The following is a 24,118-nucleotide window of genomic DNA, read 5'->3' on the forward strand; positions in this document are numbered from 1 at the left end:
ACCTGTGGGTGCTGCAAGCAGCCGTGCGCTGTAGGATCGACCCGCTGATGTCCCCGCAAATTGCAGTGATAAAGTACCCACCAGGCCACCCGGCTGCTGTGCTGGTGCATAAATGTGAGGCTGGTGCCGTGCCCAAGGTTTGGGGTTCTGTGACTTTGGACGCACTTTTGAGGGACCAGGCATGCCGGTGCCGGATGGGGCACAGCTGTCCGTGTGGGGCAGGAGTGTTCTGGGCAGCAAGCTGGCTGGGCCTATCTGCAGGGCTTTAAACTAGATGTGGTGGGGAAGGGGATGCACCTCTGAGTGAAGGAAGCATACCTGAGAACACTATCACTCTAAGTAACAGCTGGGAAATACTTGTGACCCGTCCCAATGCGATCAGGAATAGTTCTGGAAACGTGGTGTGACCAATTGCCCCGCTGAAGTGCCTTGACACCAACGCACGCAGCACGGAAAGCAGGCAAGAGGAAGGGCAAACCATGGTGCAATTAGACAAATATGACCTGATTGCTATCACGGAAATGTGGTGGGATGGATCACGTAACTGGAACACTGGGAGAGAGGGCTGCAAACTCTTCAGAAGGGATAGACAGGGAAGGGAGGGGGTGTTGCCCTCTACATTAGGGAAGGGATTGTTTGTGAAGAGATGCCTCTGAGAAACAGCCACGGGCAGGTGGAGAGCTTGTGGGTGAGAGTTAAGGGCCGCACCAATAAAGGACAGCTTGTGGTTGGGGCCTACTCCAGGCCGCCTGATCCGTGGAGCCTGTGGACGAGACCTTCGTGCTCCAACTACAAGAAGCGTCGCGCTCGCACGCCCTCATCCTGACAGGGGACTTCAACCTCCTGGATGTCTGCTGGGAAAGCTGCACAGCAGGCTGTGAGCAACCCAGGAGATTCGAGGATAACTGCCTGGTCCAGGTACTAGAAAAACCACCCAGAGGAGAAGCATTACCGGACCTGGTGCTCACCAATGTGGAAGAGCTCACTAAAGGGGTCGAGATTGGAGGCAGTCTGGGCTGCAGTGACCATGCCCTGGTTGAGTTTGTGATCTCGAGGAATACAGGCCTGGCAAAGAGCAAAATCAGGGCCCTGAACTTCCGGAGAGCAAACTTCAAGCTATTTAAAGATCTAGTAGCTGAGATCCCCTGGAACACTGTCCTTAGGGACAAAGGAGCTGAGCAGAGCTGGAGACTCTTTAAGGATGCTCTCCTTAGCGCACAAGAACTCTCCATCCTCCTGTGTAAAAAAGCAGGCAGGGAGGGCAGATAACTGGGATGGCTGAGCAAGGACCTGCTGGTCGGACTGAGGCACAAGAAGGAATGCACAGGCAGTGGAAGCAGGGACATGTGGCCTGGGAAGAGTACAGGGATGTGGTACGGATGTGCAGGGATGGGATCGGGAAAGCCAAGGCACAGATGGAACTGAGCTTGGCAAGGGACAACAGGAAGGGATTCTACAGATACATTGCTCGGAAAAGAAAGGCCAGGGAGAGTGTAACCCCCTCTACTGGATGAGAAGGGTGAACTGGTAATGACAGACATGGAGAAGGCTGAGGGACTCAACAACGTCTTTGCCTCAGTCTTCACTGCCAATCAGGCTTCCCAAATCTTTTGTTTACCTGAACCCGTAGATGGAGGCTGGGGGAGCAAAGTCCCACCTGCTCTAAGTGAAGAGCAGGTTCGAGACCACCTGATGAAACTAAACACGTACAAGTCTATGGGGCCTGATAACATTCCCAGTGTCCTGAGGGAACTGGCTGATGTAGCTGCCAAGCCTCTCTCCATCATACTTGAAACGTCCTGGCAGTCGGGTGAAGTCCCTGGTGACTGGAAAAGGGGAAACATCACTCCCATTTTTAAAAAGGGTAGAAAGGAAAACCCAGAGAACTACAGACCGGTGAGCATCACCTCTGAGCCTGGCAAGATCATGGAACAGATCCTCCTGGAAACTATGTCGAGGCACATGCAAGACAAAGAGGTGATATGAGACAGCCAGCATGGCTTCTCCAAGGGCAAATCGTGCCTGACCAGTCTGGTGGCCTTCTGTGATGGAGTGCATCAGTCGACAAGCTAAGACCAAATGATGTCATCTGCCTGGACTTCTGCAAGGCCTTTGGCATGGTCCCACATGACATCCTGGCCTCCAAATTGGAGAGATATGGATTTGGTGGCAGGACCATTCAGTGGATAAGGAGTTGGCTTGAAGGTGGCACCCAGAGAGTGGTGGTCAATGGCTCTGTTTTCAGGTGGAGGCCGGTGACGAGTGGTGTCCCTCAGGGGTCTGTCCTGGGACTGTTACCGTTTAATACCTTTATCAACGACATGGACAGTGGGATCGAGTGCACTCTCAACATGTTTGCAGCTGACTCCAAGCTGAGTGGTGTGGTTGATACACCAGAAGGAAGGGATGACATCCAAAGGGACCGGGATAAGCTTGAGAAGTGGGCCCGCGTGAACCTAACGAGGTTCAACAAGTCCAAGTGTAAGGTGCTGAACCTGGGCCAGGGCAATCCCAGACAGGAGGACAGACTGGGAGAAGAGCTCATTGAGAGCAGCCCTGCAGAGAAGGACTTGGGGTTCTGGTGGATGAGAAGCTCGACATGAGCCAGCAGTGCGCGCCTGCAGCCCAGAAGGGCAACTGTGTCCTGGGCTGTGTCAAAAGGAGTGGCCAGCAGGGGAGGGAGGTGATTGTCCCCCTCTGCTCTGCCCTTGGGAGGCCCCACCTGGAGTGCTGCATCCAGGTCTGGGGCCCCCAGCACAAGAAGGATGTGGGGCTGTTAGAGGGGGTCTAGAGGAGGGCCATGAAGATGCTCAGAGGGCTGAAGCACCTCTCCTATGAAGAAAGGCTGAGAGAGCTGGAGATGTTCAGCCTGGAGAAGAGAAGGCTCCGGGGTGACCTCACTGCAACCTTTCAGTACTTGAAGGGGACTGAAAAAGAAGATGGGGAGCAACTCTTTGCTCAATCAGATAATGACAGGACAAGGGGGAATCGTTTTAAACTAAAGGAGGGGAGATTTAGATTGGATGTTAGGAGGAAATTCTTCACTCAGAGGGTGGTGAGGCACTGGCACAGGTTGCCCAGAGAAGCTGTGGATGCCCCATCCCTGGAGGTGTTCAAGGCCAGGTTGGATGAGACCCTGATCAACCTGATCTAGTGGGTGGCGTCCCTGCCTTTGGCAGGGGGTTGGAACTGGGTGAACTTTGAGGTTCCCTCCCAACCCAAGCCGTTCTGTGATTCTATAATTCTATAAACACACATGTGATTAGCTGGCAGCATTAATTAGGGCTGCTCACGAGTTGTACCATATCTCCCTGCAGTGGCGTGAGGGACGGGGTGCCGGGGAGCCTGTACGCCCCGCGGGGGGACGGGCACTCATCCCCTTGGGGCGACAATCCCTCTCCTGAACGAGTGGCGTGGTGAGGTGGGGGGCGCGTCTGCCTGTCTGTCTGGGATTTTCAGAAACTATATCTATATATGCACGCGCATAGGCGGGGCTACGCTGCGTCCATATATACCGCGTCCATATAGACCGCATCGCGCGCGACCGGGTGGGCATGGGCGAGCGCCACCGCCACTGTGGGGGACCGGTGCCTCCATCACCCCGCGGCACGCGGGCACACGACACAGACAGCAGCAGGAGACAGGCACGACATGGCGAGGGGGGCAGCGGGGCCGGGGAGGGGATGCACACCTCGGCAAGCGCACACACAGAGCTACCTGGGAGCAATGAACACATGTCCCTCCGACTCAAAGCTGTTTGGCAGCAGGTATTCAAAATCTGCAACAGAAAGGCAACGTTATCCGGCGGGGGCTGCAAACGGGGGTGCCGGGGGGCGTAGGAGGGAGAGAGACAGACAGAGAGAGAGGGCAGGGAAAGAGACTGGCTGCGTCGGTAACAAGAGAGAAAGGAGAGGCCGTCGTGCCGGCCGGCCGCCCCCACGTTGGGAGGATTTGGATCGAATTGGCTGGTTGGCGGCACGAGCGCGCTCGGCTCGGCTGGGCGGCACGCTGGGACACGCGTGCACGCGCACGCACACATATATATGCACGCGTTCACATGTATATATATGCGTGGTTGGTGGCGTCTCTCTCTTATTAGGGTCATCGACAACGGGAGGGAACCGCATGCTGTGCTCGTGGGCGCAGGAGAACCACCGAAACACTTGGTCGTCAGAGAGAAAAGGAGATTTCAGGCATCGGCATGGCCAAACCGGGCACCTTGACGAGGACAGTCCAACCAGCGGCTCGTCCCGGGGTGAGGGGACGCGCAATGCACCGCGGGGTCCTGCTGCAGGCCCCCCCTCCCGTCCCCGGGGCGGCGGGACCCCCGCGGGGACGCAGCCTCCGGCCCTGGGCCACCCCGCTCCGTCCCCGTTGGGGCTCAGCTCCAGCGGGGCTCGGGGCTGCGCTGTGCGTGGGGACGTGCTACGGGACATCCCGGGGTCCCCACGGTGTCGCCCCCCACCCCGGCGGGCACCGCCGCCCCCCAGTGCATTGAGCGGCCCGGCGGGGCGGCACAGCCGGAGGTTGGACTGTTGCTCTCCGAGGGCTGTAGGCAGGGGCTGGGTACAAGCCGATGAGAGGAGGAGGAGGAGAGGAGTACAAAACACTCGTACTGAGCCCATCCGCATCGCCATCGCAGGGGCGCCGGGAGGAGGCAACTCAAGGCTGATGGGACAGGGCTGAGGGGGACGCTCGCGCCTCCGCCTGCTGCCGCCCCCCGCTCTCCTGTCCCCGCTGTCCCCTCCCCGTCCTCCCCCCGGAGCCACGCGGGTGCCGTGTGGGTGGCATCGCGCCGGCTGACCCGGGCCAGGGGATGCACCCCGCTGCTGCGGGCACGGGGACGCGGGCCACGTCCCGCCATGGGTGGCATCGGTGACAACTGCGGGGTGACCGCCCTGAGCCCTGCCACGCTGGGGGGCTCCAAGTCCCGGGGTGAGAGCTGGTGCCGGGACGGGGCCGATGCCCTCCCCGTGGAGCAGGGGACACGGGGACACCAGCCACGCGGCAGGGTGGCATCGCCCCGCGCTGGGGGGCTGCCCCAAAAAGCCCGTCCCAGAGGATGAAGGTGGTGGCGGGAGCGATGGCAAGGGCACCGCCGGGGTCCCTGGGCCCCGTCCCCCCACCCCGCACCCCCAGCCCCGCTCTGCACAGCCCTATCCCGTTCAGGTTGAGTTGTCTTGGGGGGGAAGCGGAGGAGCCGGGGTCGGGGGGGAGAAGAGAGCTGGAGGGGTGAGAGCAGGGAGAGGGCGGCAAGAAGAGGGATCGGCGGAGGAGGAAGAGCAGGATCCAGGGCTGGCTACGAAAAACCTCATCAATCAGAAAGGGTTTCGGATGAGACCGGCTCTTGAGCGGTGTCAGGTCGGATTTCGGAGCGATGCACGGGAAGGGAGTGGGGGTAACCGTGGGAAAGCTCTCATGAACATAACAAGACATGTTGCTTCCAAATAAAGGGGGGGGGCTGGAGGAGTGGAGGAAGAGGAGGAGGAGGAGGAAGAGGAGGAGGAGGCAGGGGGTCGGTGGCGGTTTGCAGGTTCGGCAAACGGGCAGGGAGATGGGCAAGCAGGGGGGGAGAGGTGGAGGAGCCGTGGAGGCAGGGCTGGGGGGGGCCGGACACGGGGCAGGGACGGGGTGGTGAAGGTGAGTGGTCTGAGACTGAAAATACTTGCCCTTCATTTTGATGTTTGGTACTGTGTGAATCCACCATAGAGAGAAAGCAAGAAAAACAACAAACAAAAAAACAACAAACAAAAAAAAAGGGGGTTGGGTGGAAAGGGGGAAGGGGGCACAAACAATATTTTATTCAATCGCCGTTTGAATAAAAATATTGTGTATCATAATCATACCAAAAGGAAACCTCTTGCAAAAAAACGACATGAAAAAGAAAAGGAAAGAAAAAATAAAACAGTAAAGAAATAAAAAGGCCACAGTGAAATAATAAAAGATGCCAAGATATCACTAGAGAAATATATATATATATATTCAGTACTCCAAAGGAAAATGAGAGTCAGTAGCAAACACTTGCAACAGTCTTGATACAGCAATGCTCTCACTGCGTCATGCAGAAAGTCGAGGCTGGGGGAGGCGGGGGGGGGAGCGGGATGTGGGGACCCCCCTCCCGGGACGGGCCCAGCCTGGTCCCCGCGGGGCGCACGGCGGCCGGAGGGGCCGGGGGCGGAGGGCGCCGCTGGGGGCTCCGCGTCAGCCCCGCGACGTGGGGAGAGGGTTCGGGGTCCGGGGTGGGGTGGGGGGGGAGAGAGAGGGGGGCCAGGCTAACACACAAGTACACGGATTAATTCGAAAGGAAAGGAAAATTCGAAACCAACCGAAACCGAACTCATCGAAACAATAAGAATGGTCGAAAGCAAAGAAGAATCGTAATAAAACGAAGGAAATAAAAAAAAAAAAAAAAAAAAGAAGACCCATGCAGACTTTCACAGGCTTGCAAGTTCTCTGGCTGCTGCAGCGCTCCCTGACCCCAGCAGGCGCCTGCCCCTCAGGTGCTGGGGGCGCATCGTGCCGGGGTGCAGCCCTGGCACCCCCAGGCGCAGCTGGCCCCTGCCTCAGCGTGTGTGCGCTCACCTCCTCACGCCTCTTTCACTTTGCTTTTTTTTTTTTTTTTAACTTCTTTAATTTTTTATTTTGCTTTCCTCTCACAGCTATTCTCATCCCTTTTCTCATCGGGCTTCGCTTCGTTCTGTCCCCCCCCGACAGCCGTTTCTGGGGGGGGCCGGGGCAGAGGGTGTGCGGGGGGCAGGGGGAGGGCAGGGGCTACTTACACTTCACTTGCAGGATCTGGTCGCTGAGGTTGGCCTGGATGTAGTAGGTGCTGTAGGGCGGCAGGACCAGCCCCAGGCTGCGGAGGGGAAAGCAGACGGGCGGCGTGAGGCTCTGCGCCCGCCCAGCGCCGTCGCGCGTGGGCGCCCACCGAAGCCACGCGGCACCCAGGGACATCCCTGCGGCACCCACGGGTGTCCTGGAGTGCCCGAGGACATCCTGGGCCGTCCATGGACATCCCGGGGCACCCAGGGCTATCCTGGGGCACTCAGGGACATCCTGGGGCACCCACAGACATCGTGGAACACCCAGGGATGTTCTGGAGCACCCAGGACCACCATGGGGCACCCAAGAAAATCCCAGAGCACCTAGGGACATCCTCGAGCACCCAGGGACATCCTGGAGCACCCAGGACCACCATGGGGCACCTGGAGCCCCCCCAGGACCATTCCTGGAGCTCCCACAGACATCCTGGAGCTCCCAGCGCCATCCTGAAGCACCCAAGGATGTCCTGGGGCATCCATGGCCACCCCCTGAGCACAGGGAGGTGACAAGCCTGCCCAGCCAAGGCTGAGATGGGTACCAAGGGTACCGAGTGCCTGCCGGGTACCAAGGGAGATGCACGTGGAGGAGGGACCAGCCGTCCCCAAAAGGGAGGAAGCCAGGAGGAGCCGCAGCCCTCGAAGGAAGAGTCAGAAGCTGCCCGGTTTGGGGAGAAAGAAGAAAACTGTTACATGGGCACCAGCTCCAGGTGAATTCGTGCACCGGGAGCGTCTGGCGCATCAGATGCTGGGGTTGGGGTGGGAAAGGAGGAGCCGGGAGGTGGTCCTGGGGCTGCCAAATCCATGGGAGATGCCGGAGGGAGCCGGGCTGCCAGATGCTGTCTGCTGTGGCGTGGTGGCTTTTGGTGGCAGCGTTTGGTGACGGCGCCGAGCTAAGTGAGCATCGGCTCCTGGGGACCGTGCGCCTGCGGGGAGCCCCCAGGCACTGCGTGTCTGACCCTCATCAAACATCACGCGTGCACTCGCCTCCGTGGTGTGGTGGGGCAGGAGCAGGGCACCGTGGGGGCACCATGGCACGAGCCCCGAGCTTGGGGAGGGGGCTCCAGCGTGCGCCAGTGAGGTGAGGAGGAGGAGGAGGAGGAGAGGACGGACAGGGTGGCGGGGGGGTCACGCATCTGCCTGCCCAAACTTGTGCGAACTTGGCTGAGCTCGGGCCAGTGGTGGAGTCCCCATCCCTGGAGGTATTTGAGCCGTGTGGACGTGGCACTAAGGGACGTGGCTTGGTGATGGGACTTGGCAGGGCAGGTCGGCGGTTGGACGTGGTGATCCTGAAGGTGTCTCCCAACCTAGATGGTTCTGGGGTTCTGTAAATGCGGAGGGAGCTCTGCTCTCCACCTCCAAAGCAACCTCCTGCGCAATGACCTGGAGCATGTGTCTGCAAGCCCCCAGTCCGTGGGACACGCTCGTGGTGGCCTCGGGGACCTCCGGAGCTTCAGGCATGAGGCCACGTCCCCCTGCCAGCGCGGGTCCTGCCGAAGCCGCTCACCTGTAGTTGGTGCTTTTGATGGGGGCCCACGTGTAGGTCCTGAACACCTCGTCGATGTATTGCTGCGGACCAGAGGCAGCGAGTCAGGGCTCTGCGGTGCCGGGACCGTGCCGGGGTGGTGGCATGGGACCCGGCTCCGTGCCAGCGGGGTGGCAGTGCCACTCTGCACAGGGGTGGCTCCGGCTGTGACCCCCTCCCCTGCTAATTACCTCGTCCAGGGACTTAATCAGGGTCTTGATGAACCTCTGCCCGTCGTTTCCGTCAATCATGCTTCTCCGGATCTGGGGGACACGGAGGAAGTGACTGAGGGCAGCCCGGCTGGGGCGCGTGGGCCACCCAGCATCACCCAGGGGACAGTGACCCAGCTGAGGCTGGCGGGGATCGGTGCCGGAGCAGCGGGTGCCAGCCGTGCCCCGCCACCTGCCCCAGGCTCTGCCCACCTCCTCCTTGTTCTCGTCCTCCAGCTCGGCGTCCAGAAAGTCCAGCGTCACCGGCTCGCGGAAATTGATGATCTGCAGGCAGAGAGGGAGGGACGGGAAGGACTCAGGGCTCCCACAGCCGCCGCTGAGCCCAGACAAACTCATCACAGCCTGCTCGGGGCGGCTCCGCTCCTCCCTGTCCCAGGGCGGGAGAGACCCCGGGGCACAGTGTCCCCTGAAGCAGAATGGGGACAGAAATTCCCCCGTTCCTGCTGACGGGCAGCCCATGAACACCGGTGATGAGCTAAGTAGGACATTGCTGCCAGCGAGACAGATCCACCCTGGTCGCTGCTGCTGCCTCGCTCCCCGCTCGTTGCCCAGTGATGAATCCCCGCCATTAGCCGCTCCGTGAGCCGGCTCCCCCAGACAAACAAGCCCTCCTCCGTTTGCCTGATATCCCCAGCAATTCCCATTTCTCGTGGGGCCCGGTAACTCCCGCGTGCTGCCAGCAGCGGGGCATTATCTGTCACGTCGCGCCGCTTCTCCCTGCCTCAGTTTCCCCCCGGGGGGCAGAGGCGAGGACCCAGCAGGGGGGGAGCGCGCCCCTCCTCACCTGGGGCTGCAGGTTGGGGTGCAGCAGCACGTAGCCGTTCAGGTCGATGGCGAAGACGTAGCCGTTCGCCCCCAGCTGCGGGAGGACAGGAGGGGTGAGCGCAGCCAGGCAGCTCTGCGGCGTGCCGAGCCGTGCCGAGCCGTGCCGAGCCCACGCCACCCACCAGCTCTGCAGGCTCGTTTTTTTTTCTCTCTCCAACCTCCAAAACTCAGCTCCAAACCCCCTTTTGCAGAGCACTGTGATGGGAACACAGGGGCAAAGAAACCCGGAGCTTTTTCCTCTCTCCCCGCCTCTGGATTTTGTCCTCTGGGGCTCTGGCCAGTTCCCACTGACTCTGCAAGTGTTTCTGCTCTGCGACCCCAAGTGCCACCCAGCCGGATCCCTGCTGCCACCCGCCTGCCACCACGGTCACTGCCTGCAAGGACTGCTGCTGCAGCTCTGCCGGAGGTGCCCACGCCGCAGCGGGGCCGTGGGGCACTTGGGGAGCCGTGGGGCAGGGATGGATGGGGAACACCCCCCCACGCACGTTGTAACGCGGCGTCAGCTTCTTGATGTCGTTCAGCGCCACGTCGATCCCCATCACGCCCAGGATGAGCTGGTTCTGGAAGGAAGCGCAGGGTGGCAGCGTCAGGGCTTGGGCTCTGCCCAGAACCCAGCAGGCAGCACCCAGGGGTGCCAGTGCCCCCCCCTAGGGCGCGGGGCGGCTCTTGCCTTCCTGTCGCTGCTGTCCTCCGTCAGGTTGAACACCGGCAGCGTGCCCGTCACCACCAGCCCCAGCCCCTGCGCGAGCACAGAAGGGTGTCACCCAGCCCCTCGGTGGCACCCGGGTGTCGTGCCCCTGCGGGGGCTGCGTGGGGCCGGGGTCCTCACCAGGGCGTCCTGGTAGACGTTGGTCCACTGAACCTGCTTGGCTCGGTTCCCGGCCAGGACCATGGGTCTGCCCAGCACGTCCAGGTACTCCTGCGGGGACAGAGGGGACGGCGTGACATGGGGGCCCCGCACCCGGCGGTGACATCTGTGCTCCGTAACGCCCCGCTCCCAAATCTCAGCTCAACACTGGGTGCCCCGTGCCCGCCACCCATGGGTGCTACCACCACGAGCTGCCCCGGGAGCAGCGGCTGCTGCTGGCAATATCTGGGGGGAATTGCTGCAGCAGGAATCCCCGAGTGGGGGTGCTGATGTGCCAACAAGGCGCTGCTCGCTCTGCTCTGTGCTGGGAAAGCAGCAGGGGCAGGGAAGGGGCCTCCAGCTCCGAGTGGCCCCGGGATCACATCTGTCCTCGAGGGGAGCATAGGGACCCCGCTGGGAACCCCACGCAGTGGCGCCTGTTAAGGGAAAGGGGCAGGGGGTGCTGCAGAGGATGACTTATTCCAGTGGCATCATGCTCTTCGCCAGCATTTTGGGGTGCCTGGGGAGGGCGGCTCTGCCTGCTGCCACATGCCGGCACCCTGCCTCACCTGTGTGTTGATGCGGATGGCGCCGATGGAGGGGATTTCGAAGTAGTAACCTTGGAAAAGAAAGAGAAATGCAGGTAGGGAGCCCGCCATCCCGCAGTCCATCTGTCCTGCTGTCCATCCTGCTCTGCAAGGTGCCTGCACCGTGCTGAGTGGCCCCGCACGCCCTGGGGACGCTGCCACCCGTGCCCGCCCGGCGCCAGCCCCCTGCTCACCTTTGTTGGCACACGCCATCCACTGCAGCGGGGTCACGTCGTAGTTGTGCTGCCCGACGGAGAAGGTGAAGACACGCACCTGCGGCACAGCGCGGCCGTGAGCTCTCCTGAGTACACGTGGGCAGCACCGGGGACCCTGCAGGGGTCCCTGGGCTCATCCAGCAGCGCACAGCCCTGTCCCCACACCCCGGGGTGCGCCCCCACCGGGGCAGGCGCTCAGGGAGCCCGCCGGCTCCATCCCTCCCCGCACACCAAGGTCGGTGCTGGCAGCGGCGCAGCAACCACCCCATTACGGGGGCAGCGGCTCGGCGCAGGAGCGGGCAGGCTGGGGAAATAGCTCCTGGCAAATGAGGCGGAAGCCGGCAATAAAGCTGGAGGCAGCCGGCTGCCGGTGAGCGATCCCAGCCGGTCCTGCTGCACGATGCCACGTCCCAGCCGGAGCCAAGCCAGGCTCCGTGCTCAGCGGTGCCAGGTACCCCTGGGTGCATCCCCAGCTCCTGCTGCAGCCCCCCGATGTCTCCTCGGGTGCGCACACGCGTGTGCCCGGCTGCGTGCTGCACACAGGCGTGGCGGCCGGGCGCAGCCGGGGGCGCTCACCGTTTTGTTGGGCCAGTTGTACTTCTCGAAGACGTCCTGCACCCGGTCCTCGCCGCCGTCCGTGAACATCATGATCATCTTGTTGCAGTTGGCCCGCGTGATGTTGGACTGCGAGGCAGAGGGATGGCGCGTGAGGCAAGCTGGGCCGGGTGGGCAGGGAGGAGGAGGGAGGCCGGCTGCTGGGGGCTGCAGCGGCACCCATGGGTGCAGCCTGCCCTCCCCTGTGAGCCCGCAGCCCCGCTGCCCTCCCCGCCGGGCCCCAGCTCACGTTCTGCAGCTGGTCGAAGGCGTACTCGAAGCCGGCCTTGTAGTCGGTCGTGCCCTTGGCCACCATCCCCTGCACGTCCTCCTTGAAGACCTTCTTGTTACGGATGTTGGCCTGTACCAGGTGCTTGAAGCACGACACCGGCTTTGCCTTCTCGTTGAACTGGGAGGGAGAAGAGAGGGCGGCGGGTCTTGGAAAGGGGATGGGGACCCAAAGGCAGCCCCGGTGGGCGCAAAGCACCCGCGGGCTGGAGCACCCCATGTGCAGTGTCCTGGTGGCACAGGGACAGTGGGACGAGTGGGGACACCGGGGTGACCTCAACCTGCTGCAGTCACTGCAGTCACAGAAGCCAAAGCCATCGGCCACCGATGCCATCGTGCCTCCTGGCTTTGCTTGTGGCCAGGCTGCACCCAGGGGTGCGGTGTCCCCGGGGTGATGGCCACCACATGCCCAGCGCTCCCCAAACCTTCTGAGACCCCTCGGGGGCATGTGGGGTGAGGGGCAGGGGTCAGCCCAGCACGTCTCCCCCAGCCCTGGAGCCTGGGGCTGCCCTGGCTGGGTTCAGGATCCGACCTCCAGCGTGCCAGGGCTGCGGCTGCTGCTGGGCTGTGGCTCTCCTTGAGCTGCCCTTGAGCTGAAAAGCGTCCAGCAGCAGGTTTTGGAGGATTTCTTGTAAAAGGCATCAAAAGAAACAGCACTCGCCAGATCTTCGAGGGATAATTGCGGCAGGGTCTGCTCAGCGCAGCCCTCCTCTCCCCCTTGCCCATCAAAAGCCCCTGCAATTCATCCTGCCTGGATTTTGAGGCCAGAAAGGACTTTTCTGATTGTCTTATCTGCCGCGCAGCACCGGCCCGGCCCTCCCAAAGCCGCGAGCAGCCGACGCCACGTCTCGGCCGCCCGACACCACCGGGGCACCTCCGCCAGGCGCCCTGCGAGCGCGGTGGTTTCTGCCCACCGCCACGTACGGACGAACCCTTGGGTTCGTCTCGCGGCCGCTCCTGAGCTGGCGAGCGGGCTCTGGGGGTGGTGGCGAAGGAATTGCGCTCCCCTGCCCAGCCCCTGGCCGGGCGCCGGGCTGCAGGCACGGGGCTGCCGGGGGCCCCGCGGGGCGCAGCACTCACCGAGGCCACGTTGACGTAGTCGTCGTCCGAAAGGGTGTCCAGCATCTCGTACACCGAGGTCTTCATCAGCTTGAGGGTGAGGCCGCTCACGCTGCCGCTCCTGGCCGCAGAGAGGGGAGGTGGGGGCTCGGCAGCGCGGGGCGGAGGGGATACGGGGGGTCCCTGCAGCCCCGCCGCCCGCCCGCCGTACTCACACGTCCACGATGATGACCATGTCCTTCGGGGAGGAGGCGCCTTGGATGTACCTGCGGGGCGCAGAGGGGTCAGTACTGGGGGAGTCCCGACCCCACTGCGTGCAGCCCGGAGCGCAGCCGTGCCGCGACCCCGCCGGGGTGAGGACGTGGAGCGGTGCGGCCAACCCGCCGCTCGCTGCCGCGCCAGCCTAACGAGCTCTAAATGCTAAACTCCTCCATCATCGCGGGCCCTTTTCTGCACGCTGATTATGCTGACACACGCATCCATATTAAGATGCTATTTACCCCCCCCCGGTAGCTTCAAAGGCCAGGCTGATGAGGTTATTTTTAGCTACGAGGAGGAAAAATAATAATAACACGTAAATCATCCCCCGTGAAAACAATGAGGGAAACCTTCCTCGCCCCTCAAAGGTGGCCAGGCGGCTCCCTGCCATGTGGAGGGGTCCTGGGGCTGCCCCCAGCCCGGCGGTGCCACCCGGCATGGGATGGGGACGGGCTCTGCTGCTCGCCCCCGTTCCTGCTGCCCCCGAGCCCCAGGCCCTCCCCGCTGGCACTGGGGTCGCTGCCGGGTGGCTGCAGCCGGGCTGGGGGCTTGGCGCCCGCCCGCTCCCCCCGCTGGGCTCCCCGCAAACTGAGATGCTGCTCGTAATGGGTTGTGGCAGCGCATTTATCTCCGGGTGCCCCGCTCAGATTAATACCCAGGGCTCCGCAGGAAAAGGCTTTATTTAATAGGGCCATTTATCAAGGGAGGGGAAGGAAAGTGAGCGGCGCTGGCGGTCCTGGGCGATGTGACGGCTCTGCCTGTCCCCACAGGGGCTGGAGGCAGGACTGGGGACATGGGGACCTGGGGACCAAGACCTGGGGACCCGCTGTGCCCCACAGAGGGCTCTCAGGGTGGATGCCCACGGGCGTGGTGTGGGCTGCGTGGTGCACCAGAGCCCTGAGCAATGGTGGGGAGCAAAGGGGTGCCCCCAACCCCGAGGGGTGCTGCCACTGCTCCGCGGCCAGGTGGGCGAGCACGGCACCAGCCGGGCAGCTCGTTAGTCCCCACCCTCATCAGCAGCCCCCAGAACACCCAGCCCTCCTCTAACAGCCCCCACGGCTGCCACAGCAGAGAGCAGTTAATATTAATGCAGAGAAATCACAGATAATTAACCTGAATAATGGGACCATTAATTTTCTGACAAGGAGAGGGCCTGGCCGGGGCTGCACCCTGTGCGGAGCGGGGTGCCAGGGCTGCGGGCACCCCCCCGTCCCCAAAGCCCAGCACTGGGCAGCGACCCGGGCTCGGCACGACGGGGCCGTGGGATGCTCCGGCCGGGACATGCCAGCTCCGTGCTCTGCCCACATCGAGGAGCTGCTGGGGACACATGGTGGAAACGGGGCGCAGGTGGGCACTGAGGGGGACGGATGCATTTTGGGGAGCAGGGGGACCCCCGGCATCGCTGAGCCCCCAGCCGCAGGCGGGCAGAGCAACAATTTTTTGGGTGGCCCTTCGGGAGCCGAGGAGTTGGACTCGATGGCCCCGTGGGTCCCTTCGCCTCGGCTGTTCTACGATTCCGTGGTACTTGGCGCTGCCAGGCGGGCACGTCCACCTGGGCTAACGGCGAGTGGCTCCGTCACGCTCAGCTCGGTGCGCAGCTGAATCGGAGCTCGCAGCTATCGCTTCAGCACCGGCTGGCTCTGTCTCTGCGTTTATCGCGCCGTCCTTCTGGCTCGGCTCTTCGCGAGCCGCTCGCGTCCCCGTTTAAATGGGTCGCTGCGGGAACGCTCGCACCGCGGCGGCGGGGGGCCCCGGGGGTGCAGGGCAGGGGGCAGCTCTACCTGCTTCATCTGGATCTAAGGATTTATCTCTCCATCTCCCTCTGCCTTCCCGGCGCTGGAAGAGGGGAGGGGAGCGGGAGATGAAAGCTGCAGCTTGGATGCCCCTGCCTGTGTTATTGTATCCATTTTCCAATGCCAACGATGTGTGAAATGAAAATTGGACAGAGCTGGCTGCTCCCGGAGCCGGAGTCTGGCGTGCCGGGGGGTGGCAGGGAGGGGGGACGGGGGGCCCTTCCTGCCCCCCCCCAGCCCTTGTCCCCTTACCAGGGCCGTCTGCGCACGTCGTAGAGGTCGATCTTGTTGGGGGCTCTCCACGGGGTGGCTGCGGGTGAAAGGCGGGCGGTGAGCGAGGCGCTGCCATCTCCCCAGGGACGCCGTCCCCGCGCGGGGGGACCCTGGGGACAGAGGGACGCCCCCGCCACGCACCGGGGTAGTAGCGGGTGACGCCGGTGGCGCTGCCGAAAACCTGCCAGAGCAGGGAGGGGTCCTCCTTGCGGTTCTCGATGAAGACGTCCTCCAGCGCCTGCGTCCAGTTCAGCTCGTTGAGGATGACGGTGGCTGCAAGGCACAGAGCGGGCGGCTGGGGGGACGGTGACCGTGGTGTGTCCCTTCTGCCCCTTCCCGAGGAGGAGCCCAGAGGGGCCTGGCAGCCGTCACCGCGTCCCCGCTGCCCCCTGCGGGGCTCAGCACCGGTGGCACCAGCCCGCTGTCCCCCTCGGCTCCGGGAGGGGACAGCCACTGCCATGGCCTCAGCCTCCTTCCAGCAAATGCCTCCTGGGACCGTGCCAGCCCAGTGCCAGGGACAGCCACCAGCGGGACACGGACGGGCCCTGCTCTGCATTCCCGCTGGCCCCCGCACCTGACGCAAAAGCAATTAAGATGCCAGCAAACAGAGGCTTTAAATTATTCAGCTATTAAAGCAGAAGATAAGCTGCCGGCAGCCTCCGCCCGTGGTTAATTAAACGGGGCCGGTGGAGTGCGGGGAGGCTGCTGGGCAGCACGTGGGGACAGCAGGACGTCCCCGTGGGCACGGGGACCCTCCTGGCACCCCTAGCTCTTGGGGAGCCCCACGGCGTCCCCATATCCCGCTGACCACCCCAGCCAGACGTGCCTCCTGCCACGAGCTCCCAAGCCATTTCTGAGCCCAGGGCCGCGCAGCGCTGGGTTCCCTGGAGCCGCTCCGTGGCTCGGGGCCGGCCCTGCCACGGGACGTGCTTTGTGCCACCGGGAGGCTGCCGCGTCCTCCCGGCACGGCGCTGGGCACAGCCACCACAGCTGGGACACGGCCGCAGCCCAGGGACTTCTATGGAGGAGGGCAGCCACCAAGGCTCACGCGTTCCTATATATATGTATAGAGATATATACACCCTCCCGATATATGCATGTATATATATGTACCCTCCCTGTGCACACACAACCCCTATTATCATCCCTGTGCATAAACACAGCCCCTATGTGGGATCTGTGTGCATACTCAGTCTTTACACGGGGACATGGCCACAGCCCCTTTATGTCCTGTCTCCCACACACAGCCCCTACACCCCTCCGTGCACACACAGCCCCTACACCTCTGTCCACGAGCGCTGCCCCTATACGTTCCCTGTGCAGGGACGCAGCCCCCATACACACAGACGCAGCCCTCCCTGCGTGTGGACCAACGAGCCTGGGACACCTCCTGTCCCTGTGGGTGAAGGCCGGAGCTGCCACCCCAGGTGACACGTCCCCAGGCCCCAGCCCGGGGCAGCGCAGGGCTCGGGTGGCTGGAGATGCTCCATGGTGCGGCTGCTCTGCGCCCTCCTGTCCCCGTCCCCACCTCGTCCCCGTCCCCAGCAGGGTGAGCCCAGCCCCGCCCCGCCAGAGAGAGATTGCGGCTTTAATTAAAAGTGGCACAGTAAATAAAACACATATAGGATGTAATTTGTGTGTGTAGCCAGGGGTGACGGCAGAGGGCGTCTCCGCAGGGTTTTCAGCAGCGTGCCAGGCAGCGATAGTGCCTCTCCAGCGGGCCCCGCGGGGACGTGTCCCCGGTGTCCCCAGCCCACCCGCTGTCCCTGCAGACCGGTGGCCCTGTGCTGCTCTCCGAGTCGTGTCCCAGCCAGGCAGGGGGTTTGCGTGGCTCTGGCCGGGCATCAGCACCGCACCGGCCGGCGAGCGGGGGGCTCGGGGTAATGGCTATTTCACCCCAGCCCTGCCACCCCCTGCTCTCAGGATTTGCTTCATTAGCTGCCCAGCCTGTGCTGCCTAGCTAATAAAACTAATTGCAATTTCTCATCCGGTTATGCCGACGCGGTGAAACCGTTCCACCGACGCGGCTCTGAGCGTGCAGGACAGAAGCACGAGCTCGGCCCCTGTCACCTCACCAAGTGTCACTGAAAGGGGCCGGGCAGAGATGAGGGGGTGCGGGGATGTGTGGGGGTACAGGGGGGGGCCCCCGGCAGCAGGGTCTGTGCCTGGGTGCAGGATGCGGCCAGTGGCTGCGGGAGGCCGGTGTCCGGCCGGGAGCGGTGCCCAGCTCTGTGCAGAGCAGCCACTAGAGGGAAATGCAGACCGACCGTCACCGTGTGCCACCGCAGCAGGGAGAGGCGGGACAGCTTCAGAAGCTCGGGGACTGTCACCTCCCTGTGGGGACACGCCAGCCTGGCCCAGGACCACAAGGTGGTGTGGCACGTCCGTGTCATCCTGCACAACCCCCTCATCCATCCATCCGTCTGTCCGTGCATCCATCCATCCCCCCGCCACCCTGGTGCACACCGCTCCCCCGTCTTGCCCAGCTCCAGGGCTGGACAGCCAACCTCAGCACGGTCTCTGGGGTCCCCAGGGAGCCGCAGGGGCACTGCCATGGGACTGAAGACCCCCACCCTATTCTACAATAGCCCAGGATTTCACCTGCCCTTCCTACCCTTCCAAAGCCTCAGTCCAAAGCAGCCTGAACCCAGCGAGCACCCGTACCTGCTTCTCCCAGTTCCCACTGCTCAGCCCCGTTTCGCTCCCTTTTAGGAGCTGGGAGCCCCCGCCTCGGGAACTGCTCCCAGCACGGAGCTGCTCTGTCCCTCTGATCGTCTCCGGCTCCTGCTCTGAGCCTCCTCCTACGGGGAGGATCACAGCCACGCGTCGGCCGTGTGGGCGCAGCGGGATTTACACCATCCCTTCCCCAAAAACTCCTAACACCTGATGCACCTCTTTGGTCCGCACTGAGCACGGAGCTGCTGCAGCGCAGGGACCCAGCGGGTCCCTAACACTGGGGGACGGCGGCTGAGAGCCACTGGGCCTGGCAGGGACCCCGGGGACACGGTCCCCAGGGCTGTGGCACCGAGAGCCTGCCATGCGGAGGCTGTGCCCGGCCTCGCAGCACAGAGCCGAGCGGGTCGAGGGCACTCACAGCCTTTGTAGATGTCCGTGGGGATCTGCACTGCGGCGTACGAGTAGTTAACCTTGGTCTTGAAGTTGGCGTCGTCGGTGAACTCCAGCTTCAGGGAGTTGGACTTCTCCCGCTCGATCTCTTCTCCATCAGGATCGTCCTGGGGAAGGAGCAGAGCGCGTGGGGACACCGGGGACGTGTGCGGGGTGCCCCCACCCGAAGCCAGCGCCAGCCCACCCCGCGCAGACCGGCAGCGCTCGCTGGGGCGGCTGAGCTCAGCTTAGCCTTGGCACCGAGCTTGGTAGCACGGCAGGTCTGAAACCAGAAAAAAAACCCACCCGGGCAAAAAAAAAAAAAAAAAAAAAGCCTTGAAAATCAATTAGCAGCAAAAAGCAACTATCAAAGAACAAATTAAAACGGAGTGCAGCTTAACGCTCTGTCAATAAGCAATGCAAACAATATTTAATTATGGTGGAGAGATGGCAAATTCCCCACTGCTGGCGCTGGAGCGCGCTCCCTCCGTCACAGCCACTCCTCTCCCCCGGCACCGAGCGGAGGGGCCCTGGGCTGCCTCACGGGAACGTCCCCTGCCCAAGCCACAAATGCCCCCGGGGACACAGGGAGGACCTTGGCCCGTGCCTGCTGGACACGGCAATGGGTGGGAGGGAGGGAGAAGGGATGGAGCAACCTCGCTACAGAGCTGCAGAAATCACCTCTGCCATCGTGCCAGGGGCGAGGAAAGCCAGGGGAAGGTGATGGCCCCGAGCCCGCCGAGCTGCTGCACCCCTGCCGTGGGCACAGTGGCTGGGACAGCTGCTGGCAACCAGCTGTGAGAGGCTCAGGGCAGGAGGAGGATGAGGACGAGGATGCTGCCCCTCATGCTCCCCGGAGCCATCAGCTCTCCCACCAGCGTCTTCCCAAAAAGAGCCGGAGTCACAGGAGGATGTGCAGAGATGCCACCTCCCCCGTGACAGCTTGGGACAGACGCCCAGGCGGTGACATTCCCCTGACATTGTGAGGGTGGCAAAACCATTCGCCACAGCTCGGGCGAATAACAGGATTGATATGCAAGGTTTGGTTTTTAATTCCAGCAGATGCATCGGCACTGTCAGCACGCCGCAGAGCCGATGCGACCGCGGGGCTGCCGGCCGCCCGGAAAGATGCTGAACTCAATTACGGCTGAGGGAGCCCAGCAGCAGGCAGGGGACGGCTCTGCCTCCCCAGAGCGACGTCGCTGAGATTGAAATCCAGATTACACTCTCCATTTCACGTAAATCCTGAGAAAAGGAACGAACTTGGCTGCCTGACCCACCACAAAACCCCAGAAGAGTTCGCCTGGTGCCCTCGGCTGAAAAAAGGCCGTGGCCGTGCCGCGTGATACCCAGAGAGCGGGTCCAGCCAAAAACGTGCTCCTGACGTGGGGCTCAGCTCTCCGTGCTGCGAGCACCGGAGTGTCCCTGCCCGCCCGCGAGCACCGGGCCTCATTCAGGGGCTGAGAATGGGCTTTGGAGGGATGTGGCGAATGCTGGACAATGCCATTGCCCTGGGGTGCCTGCAGCACCCGAACCTCTGCTTTGCCACCCAAACATCTCCTCCTGAGCCCTGGCGACCCCCAGCCTCACCCGCGCCAGCAGGAACATCAATTCCCCACTATTCCTCCCTCACTGTCGAGTTTATTCACAATGTCACCAGAGCCGGAACCACTGGATATAATTCCCGGTCCCGTGTTTATCATTATTCCCTTATATCACCCACATCCGAGGGGCTAATTTGTATTCTCCGAGGTTCGGTGCTGTCTGGCTGCTCTCATTCATGTAGCTGTAAAGAGGCATATGTATAGATCTCGGAGACAATTATGCAGTTATCTGTACATAGGACACTTCATGCATCACTGACACCCATACAGCAAGCAGACCCATGGCGAGCTGATGTTATCCGAGCTACATTTACCCTTTATCCATAAATCTCCTGACCCCAACTGAGATATCCCTGTTGAAGCCAGGTGGAATTTGGCTCCTGGGATGGGGTCATCGCTGCCCAGATGAAGCTGCCCGAAGCCATCGCCAGCCCAGGCAGGGACAGCAGCACCTCGGTGCTGGATTGGGCTGAAGGTAACCACATGAATGGGGCCAGGGGAAGAAATCCCGCACTAAATTGGTATATTAGAACAAAGGAGAAAATGATTCAAGCTCTCCTGGATTTACATCGCTTTAACTGAGAGCACCTCAGCGGGTCCCTAGCTGGATTTTGCAGCGTTTCTCATCATTACCTTTCACAAGGACTCCAAAACATCTATTTTATCTTTGAAATGTTACGATACGTCCAACAGAACATAAATAGATGCTACAGATCTGAATACCTTATTTGATACACCCCGCTAGAAGCCTTTTCTTTGGCAATGCATCAGTATTACATGTATTTATTGCTTCAGCGAGGAGCCGTCGCGCTGGGAACTTTCACCACCTCCAGTGCTTTAGGAGCTGGGTGGAAAGCCACAGTCTGTTTCTAGTTTTTCTCCCCTATGTTCCCCAGATCGGTGAGGAACAGCCGGGAGCCAGCACTTTGTGCAGGTTTTACCCCAAATTTTACCGCTGGCGATTCCCTTTCCGTCTGCTCCCGATGGATGGGGGGCACAGAGGAGAGGCGCCCTGGCACTGCCCGAAGCTTTCCCGGGGCTGGGCGGGAGGAAGGGCTGTCGGGGTTGCGGTTACGGCTCTAGGTGTGCCGTGCCGTGCCGTGCCGGCCCTCGGAGGACACCACCGGCCCTCGCTGCAGTTTGGGGTTCGGGGCGCATGACCTGGCACAGCCCCACCATGCCTCGGCGAGGCAGCTCCAGCGGATGCGAACGCCCCCGTCCATCTCCATGGGAACGAGCCACCGCCGCTAATGATGGCTGTTCAAATGTCAGCGCCGATGACAAACGCCCGGCTGATGCGGCCAGTGGGTTCGGCCCCGCAGCCGCGTCCCTCCTCGCCCTGCCTGGTACCCCGGCACCCCGATCCTATCCGCAGGCTCCCAGCCCCTAGCAAGGGCAGATCACCCCGAAATATCATCTGTGGAAATTTCCCACTGATCCGCGTTAAAAACCAGCAAAATGTGAATCTCCAGGTGCTGTGATTGCTCCGGCTGATGAACACGCCGAGCACGCGGCCGCGGTTCGCCTGCAGGCCCCGCAGCTCCGCGCGGGCCGGGGGCACAGCCGGCCCCGAGCAGCGCCAAGGTCACGCAAGGTGGCAGGGAGGAGAGGCACGGTGACAGCACGCACTGCTCCTCCTGGGGCCCGGGAGCGTTTCATCCTCAGCTAGAAAATGAGGCGGTGTTTTTTTTTTTTAACTTTTGCTAGAAAGGACGGATTCTGGGAGGTGAGATGGGGTGGGGAGAGAGCGAGGTGGGGGCTGCGGGGCTGCCCTCTGGTCCCACAGCAGGGCCCAAGGCACCGGCTGAGGGACCCCAGGCAAGTGCAGAAGCGCCCTTCTCCATCTTAAATTCCTCAGCTTTTCCTGAAATCCAGCTATTTAATGCCAGGGAGAGAGGCAGCGTGTTCTCCAGCCACGTTCCTGCTTTTACAGCAGCACAGGTTATAAATAACAATCAGCCTCTCCTGCTAGCCGGCTCCCCTATCCCCCTTCTCTCTTTTTTTTTAATCTTTGCCAAAGGTACTGTTTAGAGATCTTTCTAGACCATTTATTTTTAAATTACCAGCCAGAGGAGGGAAGAAGGGGAGGGGGGGAGGAAGGAAAAAAAAGAAAAAAGGCAAAAGAAAGAAACTTCTCAGGCTGATAGCTTATCGGGAGGAAATCCAAATGTCACATGAGTCGAGGAAGTTGGAAGATTAAATTTTCCAACACCCTTCATCTGCTGCTGACATTTCAGGGCTCGTTCGCCCTCCTCCCTCCTCTCTGTGCAGCCGAGGAGCGGTGCCGCGGTGCCGGGGCTGGCAAGGGGTGAGGGAGGAAGGCGGGCAGGGGGTGCTCCGGGTGCCAGGGCAGCAGGCCCATGGTGGAGCAGGCTGACCCCTGCAGCCCCCGGGCACCACGCGGAGCAGATCCCCACGCCGCGGCCCGTGGAGGAGCCCACGCAGGAGCAGGAGGCCCGGGGGGAGCCGCCCCCGGGGGGGACCCGTGCTGGGGCCGTTTGATCCCGACGGACAGACCCCGCGGTGCGGGCCCACATCGAGCGGTGCTCGAAGAGCTGCGGGCTGTGGGCAGCCCACGCAGGACCGGCTCGGGAAGGGACCCCACGTGGAGCAGGGCAGGCGGTGACCGTGAAGGAGCGGCGGGGACGCAGCGCTGGGGACTGACCGCAGCCCCGCTCCCTGCTGCTGGGGGGAGGCAGCAGAGGGAGGACGAGGGAGGTGGTTTTGGTTGGCCTTCAGCCCTCACTGCTCTCGTCTGTTCGCAACTGGCAATAAATTCCATCGGTCTCCCTACGCTGAGTCTGTTTTGCCCGTTGACAGTAACTGGTGAGCGATCTCCCTGTCCTCACCTCAACCCACGAGATTTTTCATCCCATCTTCTCCCCATGTCCCACTGAGGAAGGGGAGCAAGAGCGCGGCGTGGTGGAGCCGAGCCCCAGTGCAACCACCGCACACGGACATGGGGCAGTGCTCAGGGTCGTTCTGCAGGAGGGCTGCTGCAGGAAGAGCTGCCTGGAAAACCCAGCTTTAGCTCCCGACTGGCAAAAAACAGTTTTTAGCTTGCTTTTTATCCCTGCCTGTTTATCCCTGCTGTTTATCCCTGCCTAAAAAAAATAAAGTTTTTTTTTTTTTTCTTACCAGAACAGGAACAAAACATTTCGGGTCAAGAAGCCCTATCTCCTCTCTTTTTGCAGCCCTCCATCCCCCTGCACCAGCAGACCGGATTGCTGCCTTGGAGAAGTGAAAATATTCTGTTCGGAGGGTGGCAAAAGGAAAACATCCGACTTCTAATTGCTTTAAGCGCTGAATTCTGCTCCCCCCCCCAAGGGCACGTTCAGCTGGCACAAATCTGCATTTCCCAGCACAGAAATGACTCCGAGCCCTCTGCATGGCCGCAGCAAAGACACCCTCCAGCCCCGCCACCTCTCGGTGCCGCAGGGTCAGCAGAGCCACCCAGCACGAAGCCCAGGTTTGCTCCCAGAGGCACTGCAGGGGGACCGGTCCTGCAGGGGACAGGGATGGGACGAGGGCTGGGGCTTGCACAGATGTCCCCCCAAGGGTGGATGCCAGTCCCCGATGGGTGCTGCTGTGCCATGGGGACAACTCTGCAACTGCAGCAGCGAAACCCCACTTTACAGCCTGGGAAACCCTTCCAGCAGAGAATGGCACATCCCCGAGGATGCTGGCCTGATTTCAGCATCATCCCCTGCCATACGCAGAATAATAAAAACTGAAAATCGCTTCATTTCTGCGTTGTTCTGCCTGTGATACCCAACTGAGAGTGGCTGCTGATTTCAACGCTTCTCCATGGATAAATTTTGCATCCCTTGCTAGCAGGAAACGGTGAAAACTTTGCTTCTGTAAACATGTGGAGAGCCTTGTGGTCCCCCAGGAAAATTTTCTGCTATCCCAGTTGTTAAAAACCACTATGAAATCCCAAATCTGTTTAGGAAGATAGTGGAGCCGAGTGCGAGCAAAATGAATAGGAAGCTCATTTCTTCCTCCCCCTTGTTAAACGTGGCATAAGGCTCGTGAATAAGTCCCAGTTACATTGAATAGGCATTGTCTATCAGAACTAACTTCATTTCAGCAAGATC

The 24,118-nt window shown here is 61.7% G+C and overlaps 1 protein-coding gene and 1 long non-coding RNA gene across 5 annotated transcripts in view; one reads left to right on the plus strand and one right to left on the minus strand.

The window, feature by feature from the left end:
* The window catches only part of CACNA2D2 (calcium voltage-gated channel auxiliary subunit alpha2delta 2), a 194,932-nt gene that overhangs the window by 6,220 nt on the left and 164,594 nt on the right, over window positions 1–24,118 (minus strand). For 2 of the 4 annotated variants that reach the window (XM_040568595.1, XM_040568593.1), the window contains exons 6-24: window positions 18,407–18,545; window positions 15,454–15,585; window positions 15,292–15,349; window positions 13,204–13,254; window positions 13,010–13,109; window positions 11,892–12,050; window positions 11,624–11,731; window positions 11,027–11,105; window positions 10,815–10,864; window positions 10,228–10,317; window positions 10,069–10,137; window positions 9,884–9,958; window positions 9,358–9,432; window positions 8,766–8,837; window positions 8,535–8,606; window positions 8,326–8,387; window positions 6,780–6,856; window positions 5,670–5,690; window positions 3,718–3,778 (exon numbers count right to left, since the gene is read on the minus strand). In XM_040568595.1, coding sequence (XP_040424529.1) covers window positions 3,718–3,778; window positions 5,670–5,690; window positions 6,780–6,856; window positions 8,326–8,387; window positions 8,535–8,606; window positions 8,766–8,837; window positions 9,358–9,432; window positions 9,884–9,958; window positions 10,069–10,137; window positions 10,228–10,317; window positions 10,815–10,864; window positions 11,027–11,105; window positions 11,624–11,731; window positions 11,892–12,050; window positions 13,010–13,109; window positions 13,204–13,254; window positions 15,292–15,349; window positions 15,454–15,585; window positions 18,407–18,545 — 1,550 coding nt within the window. The remainder of the gene's footprint in view (window positions 1–3,717; window positions 3,779–5,669; window positions 5,691–6,779; window positions 6,857–8,325; window positions 8,388–8,534; window positions 8,607–8,765; window positions 8,838–9,357; window positions 9,433–9,883; window positions 9,959–10,068; window positions 10,138–10,227; window positions 10,318–10,814; window positions 10,865–11,026; window positions 11,106–11,623; window positions 11,732–11,891; window positions 12,051–13,009; window positions 13,110–13,203; window positions 13,255–15,291; window positions 15,350–15,453; window positions 15,586–18,406; window positions 18,546–24,118) is intronic. The other 2 variants (XM_040568597.1, XM_040568596.1) reach the window with 1 other exon arrangement.
* Window positions 3,181–8,310, plus strand: LOC121075399. The gene is made up of 3 exons (XR_005822949.1): window positions 3,181–3,193; window positions 4,943–4,945; window positions 7,988–8,310. It is a non-coding gene; the product is annotated as an uncharacterized LOC121075399 (long non-coding RNA).

This window comes from Cygnus olor, chromosome 10, assembly GCF_009769625.2.
Source record: "Cygnus olor isolate bCygOlo1 chromosome 10, bCygOlo1.pri.v2, whole genome shotgun sequence".
Taxonomy (NCBI): Eukaryota; Metazoa; Chordata; class Aves; order Anseriformes; family Anatidae; genus Cygnus; species Cygnus olor.